Source organism: Limulus polyphemus, unplaced genomic scaffold (genome assembly GCF_000517525.1).
Source record: "Limulus polyphemus unplaced genomic scaffold, Limulus_polyphemus-2.1.2 Scaffold3455, whole genome shotgun sequence".
Lineage (NCBI taxonomy): Eukaryota > Metazoa > Arthropoda > Merostomata > Xiphosura > Limulidae > Limulus > Limulus polyphemus.
The window spans coordinates 92,599-98,974 of NW_013669065.1; the positions used below are offsets into that span (position 1 = coordinate 92,599).

A 6,376-nucleotide genomic window follows, 5' to 3' on the forward strand; every position below is an offset into this window, starting at 1 on the left:
AAGCCGTCTCCAGCCATTATTAGTCTCAAAGTGGGTTCCTCGTCATCGAATCTACAAATGTTATTCTAAACCAGCAACTCCTTACCATACTCACAAAACCACATACAATATATGTAAAATAGGACACTTTACTATAATTTGGAATATTGGAAACATACGGTCGAAAGTGTTAGTTTAAAATCATTACTTATCTAAAATGTAAGTAAGGATTTTATAGTGCATAACAGTTTTTTACTGTCTAAATAATATATACAATTTGTTGCATATTTTACTGACTTTTAGCCCTTAATTTTTATAAAATTATATGACACAATCTAGGGTAGTTCGAACCACATCAACGTCTGCCACTGAGCTTTAAAACAGATCCACCGGAAAAAGATATTTAATATGAGTTTGTCATGTTTAAAACCCTATGTTAAGGTCATTCACTAAAGTTCTTTTTCTCACCTGCATTTATTAAAATAATTCGTAATACGTTAAAGTGATTCAGCGAGAAATTAAAAGAAAACAAAACAAAAAACTGAATAAGATATGATCCACATAGACAGGATGAAACTTGAAATTTTGATATTGTTTAAATTTTGTATTATCACTTTCAGAAATCCCAAGTATCACTTGATAATTAGCCACTTTTTGGATCTGTCAGGGGTTTTTATGTAATTTTCTGAATGAACTAATTTAGTGATTAGATAACAAAACTATATTTTAGTAATGAGGAATGAAAGAATATTAATGAAGTCACTCGAGAGCAGATCAAAACAAACCGAAATTTCAGATTATTTAAAATATATATATATAATTTTTTCTAGAAGTATTTACTAACCCATGCTAATATGTTATATATAAAAATGAAATTGTCTTCCATTTTAAGCTGTTTCTCCCAGTTTATACTTTCCTTACAGCGCTAACTATTTGCAAGTGCAACTTACTGATACAATAATCACGAAGTATTACGACCAGTTCTAGAGCTGAATCATGATGATAAGGGAGTTAGAGCCAAGTAAAAATGTAGAAAACCTATATAACTGCAATTCTATAATCTTCATTTGTTACCTATAGATAGATAGCACCTATACAGTCTGAGTTATTCCATTAAGCTCACGATGTTGACTAACTGATTATTAGTGACCTACCTGTTGTTAGGTTTCATTGAGGAAATTTTAACTATTTTGATGAAAACATTGAAAGCATTGTTTTTGTGACCCAGCCTATTTTCCCTTTGTCTTAAACCTTACATCTCCAGAGATAATCAACTTATTTTCTTTTGTAACAGAACCTAACCGACCTCTAATGGAGACATGCAAATACCAACGGATAACTCTAGGTTATAGTAGGAAATTATTCAAAACGTAATAATTAGGTTCTCTAATAAATACAAAAGTGTAACAAAACATAGGATTCTAGCTTATACATTAGTTTCAGTTCTTTATTGAAATTAGTGATAACAAGCTTCAAACGAATGACGCCCCCCAATGGCACAGTGGTTTGTCTGCGGACTTACAACGCTAGAAACCGGATTTCGATACTTGTGGTGGGCAGAGCACAGATAGCCTATTGTATAGATTTGTGCTTAACTTCAAACAACAACAAGCAAATGACAGTATAAAATTAATTAATTAATCGATCCAAAAATCAATTTCCCGGCGGCAGTGGGTGTTACCTTCCGTTTGGTCAGTAGTTCGAAATCAGGAAAGGTTATACCTGGATCCTAGGAGCCTCTGACCTGGCCGTTAGTAACCAATGTTGTGTGATGTTAACTAGCTACCTTCTTCAAAATTTGGAATGGATAGCGAATTTAACCCTTGAATAGCTTTTCGCGAAATTCGACAAACAACAACAATATATTTATTTATAACTGGCGCCTTAACATTTCAGGACTTATAACGCTTTTTATAATATATAGTTAGGTGCACTTGCATTTCAGATGTGTTAACTAACTTGACTTTTATCTTTGCCGACAAAGTTCACGTTCTGTTCCTTTATTTATATTTTCACAATTGAAGATCTCTTGCAGCTCGCTTATCTTCTGTTTAAGAGTTGGTTTTCTTAACTTATTATTGACAAGAGATTTAGCATTATAAAGTGAAATTCTTTCCGGAAATGGAGAATGACTTTAGAATTTTAGACGCTAGGTGTTGCACTAAGAAGTGACAGTACGTGACCGATTTGTCATCGAGCGTTCGAAGTAGTTTTTGAGCTTGAATTGATAGTTTGTTTAAAAACTTTTGCGAGGTACGTAATTAAACTATATACAGATCTTTAATATTTATAAGAAGTATATTCTTACAGTTTGTTAATTTTCTAAGGTATTGTATATTCTTTTCTCACGTCAAGTGTTGTTAATATTATTATTATTATAGTAGTTTAGTTCTGCCTTCTGGTGGTATTTTGAGTGGTCACAGTTGACAAAATATTTATATGGTTATTAATGGAAATGCCGACGCTGTTTTAATATAAATTAGTACTATAGCAGCATCATGGATCACTGCCCTAGAATTCACTTATCAGGGTGAAGATCTGTTTTTGTCAGGTAAGTAAAAAGATTAATAAAACTAAAACGAAAAGTAAAATCAGATACGTGTCAGAATTTTGGTCTGATCAACTATCAGCATCAAGCTGTTGCAGAGCATCATGAAATGCTTAAGTTGTTTTCCCGGCGAAATCAATAATTTTGAATTAATTTCATACACTTCACTTAATGCAAATATTTATGGAGGATTTTTCAGTATGTTGGAATTTGTTTATTTTTTAGCAGTTAATTTTACATTCATTTTTCCTTCAGTTTATAAAGTTTTACTCCCCTCTTCCCCCACAGGTACACACACTCTTTTTAATTGGTTTGAAGTTGTTATGTTTTATTACTTTATGTGTATTTTGAACTTATTTCAGCAATTTGTTGCACAGGTTTTAAAGTTTACATTTTTTGTCACATAAAATTGAAATTGGATGTGTTATCTAATTGATTTTATAGCATCTTCATCTATTTTATGGAATACTTAAAGTTTTAAATAAATATTTCAGGTGATGCCAAATTATCTAACTGTTATTATTCTTGTATAAACTATAAAACTTTCAGAGTGAGTGTGTTAATATAGTCTATATGGTATGAATGATTTCTGTTGACTTATTTTCTTTGTTTTGTTTAATTAACTTAAAGTTGTTGGTTCCATAATCTGAAGAAAGGCTCAACACAAAAGACAAAGAAAAAAAAAATTGGAAAAAATCCTGAAAATTACAATTGAAAAGATGATGGGACAACTGAACTCTGTTGATTCAGACTATTAGAGAGTTATCAGAAGAGTTTCAATTGTCCAGAGTTAAAAATTGTTAATAAGTCTCAATGAAAAGTGTTATTTAATATACATAAAGCAATACTGGTGGACTCCACATATTTCATGCCTCAGCATATACATGTAAGCAGATAAAAAAACTTACATTTTAGCACACTATCATTGAATTTCATCAAGTGTTTCATCCTACTAGCTCATTTCATCTTAATTGTACTAATGGACATATAGGTCTGGTTAATTTCATTAGTTTAAAGTTTTTCAGTACATGATAACTCCCTTTTACAGATAGTTACTTACAATGATAAAAGTTTCAATATTGGATTTCATCATAAGCCTCTCTACACAGTTGTATAAACATGGTACCCAGTTTTGTAGTTGAATTTAATTACAAAACTTATTTACAGAACATACAGAATTACTAGTCATAAATTGTTTCATAAAATGAGATAGAAAGAATTAGAGAAATGAATTTCCTACTTCTATTATTTATAGATGTAGATGAGATGAACTTATAGCTACTATCCATCAAATTTCCCATCTTGGTGTTCTAAAAAAACATTGATTACTCTTGTGTTACTGTAACTTTAATATTAAAAATGAACTTTGATATAAAAAATGACAAAGTATTATTAACTTATCTCCTGTGATCAAATGGTTTTAAAAAACTATCAGGGAATTTCACTTAATCACAACTTTGATGAAAAGAAAAGCTAGCCATTGGTTTTGATAACTTTGAACCTTATTGATTCCAGGAAGCTGATCTTACTTTCACCATCAAGAACAATACTTTTAGAGCACAAAGATATCACATTAAGCCATTCAAAACCTAAAATAAAATGCTAAGACTAATTCACTCTACAAATCCATTGTTTCTTATAAACATGTATGTAATGATTTGTTGTTGAAGCTAGATGTAACGATATTTTGGTCAAATTCTATCTTTTAAACTTACTGAAAACTCAAAATTATCTTTTATTGTAACTTAATTTTTCTAAAAGGCTCAAGGAATTGTGCTAAAAGTCTAGGTAAATTACAAGTTCTTAACTTAGAAATTGTTAGTAAATCTTCTTTAAAAACTGTCCTAAATAACAGGCTTAGTTATAATTATAAGCCCCTACTTATACAGTAAAATATATCAATCTTACAGGATACCAGTCATTACATATCATTGGCAGTCTGTGTAAGAACTCACATTTGATCCATGAATTTAATTTATTTGTGTGTCTATTCTGTGGTATGGTATATGTGGTAGTTACCCAATGTCTATCCATGCACACAACACGGCACTAACAGTGAAGTTTGGAGAACACATCACATAACAGTTTTTAATGCCAACAGTAATTCCAGTCATTTTAATAGAGCTCAAAATCAACAACAACTCAAAATAATTTGAAAGTCTTGTAATAACTGTGACTTGACATAAAGTTTAAAATATCATTAAAAACAAACTTTCAGAAAAAAATTAAAACTATATAATGTCTACACAGACTGCAAATGTTTAGAAAATTTAGCAAACTGACTTGGACTACTGTCATTGAAACTAGTTGAAATAACTAAAAACAGAGTTGAGAATAAATAATTTATTAAAAACTACACTATTACCATTAGTAATTGATCTTTTTTCTCTCTAGATTTTAGTAGGATATTTAATTTGTAAAATTCATTAAAATTGCTGTAGTGTATAACCTTTACGAACTGATTTTCTTTCTCTCTAGGTTTTAGTAGGATATTTCATTTCTAAAATTCAATAAAATTGTTGTAGTGTATAACATTTACTAACTGATTTTCTTTCTCTCTAGTTTCAGTACAATGTCATTTCTAAAATTCATTAAAAGTGCCATAACAGGAAGTGAAGAACCAAAGTTTGAAGTTGTTAACAAATGTGACGTGAGTAATTTAAGTTTCTTATCCTTATCTGTGTACTACAAATATGTGTGTACTACAAATATGTGTGTAGTACAAATATGTGTGTACTACAGATATGTGTGTACTACAGTATCTGTGTACTACAAATATGTGTGTACTACAAATATGTGTGTAGTACAAATATGTGTGTAGTACAAATATGTGTGTGTACTACAAATATGTGTGTACTACAAATATCTGTGTACTACAGTATCTGTGTACTACAAATATGTGTGTACTACAAATATGTGTGTAGTACAAATATCTGTGTACTACAAATATGTGTGTAGTACAGTATGTGGCATGGAACATTGTTGGTACTGGTTATGTATGTACTACTATATGTGGCATGGAACATTGTTGGTATTGGTTATGTGTACCACATAACCAATACCAACAATGTTCCATGTCACATACAGTAGTACACATAACCAATACCAACAATGTTCCATGCCACATACTGTAGTACACACATAACCAATACCAACAATGTTCCATGATTGGTTTTTCTCTGTATATACTTATTCATGAGTCTGAAGAGTAAATTTTAGAGGCTAACATTGGTGAAAGAGCGTAATGTTAAAAATGTTCCCACAGTTTTTTATTGTAGTTATAGAAGGTGCTTTTTATTTTTGAATCAAATACTTAGTTTTTCTAAAAGAAACTCAAGCATTTGTTTCTTTTGTGTATTATTTCATAGAGAGTTTCTAAAGTAATAATTGCTTTCACTTTTAACAGGATTTTGAGATTAGATCTTACCCAGAAACACAGTGGTTAACACTGAAGTTGTCTGGTAAATTACCTGATGAGTTTGGACGAGAAGATTTTCACCGGCTGTTTGGTTACATTAATGGGCAGAATGAATCTGGTAATATTCTCTTTTCTTACCACTTAGTTCTGCAGTTAAAAATCCAGTAGTAATGAACCAATATTTTTCTTTTTATTGAATCTAAGTTTCAAATGGACAGCAATTGCCTGTTGTAGAAACTTAGATTCATTATGAATACTCTGCCTAAACAACCTATCAAAGATTTTTGTTCATATTTTAAAAATTCAGTAGTAATGAACCAATATTTTTCTTCATATTTTAAAAATCCAGTAGTAATAAACCAATATTTTTCTTCACATTTTAAAAATCCAGTAGTAATGAACCAATATTTTTCTTCATATTTTATAAATCC

General features: G+C 30.3%; 1 protein-coding gene across 1 annotated transcript in view; it reads left to right on the plus strand.

Moving 5' to 3' along the window:
• The first annotated feature begins 2,146 nt into the window (after positions 1 to 2,146).
• Positions 2,147 to 6,376, plus strand: part of LOC106469383 (heme-binding protein 1-like) — an 8,029-nt gene continuing 3,799 nt past the window's right edge. Inside the window, exons 1-3 of the mRNA XM_022397890.1 lie at positions 2,147 to 2,232; positions 5,090 to 5,177; positions 5,934 to 6,112. Of these exons, the coding sequence (XP_022253598.1) occupies positions 5,100 to 5,177; positions 5,934 to 6,112 (257 nt within the window). The 5' untranslated portion in view covers positions 2,147 to 2,232; positions 5,090 to 5,099. The remainder of the gene's footprint in view (positions 2,233 to 5,089; positions 5,178 to 5,933; positions 6,113 to 6,376) is intronic.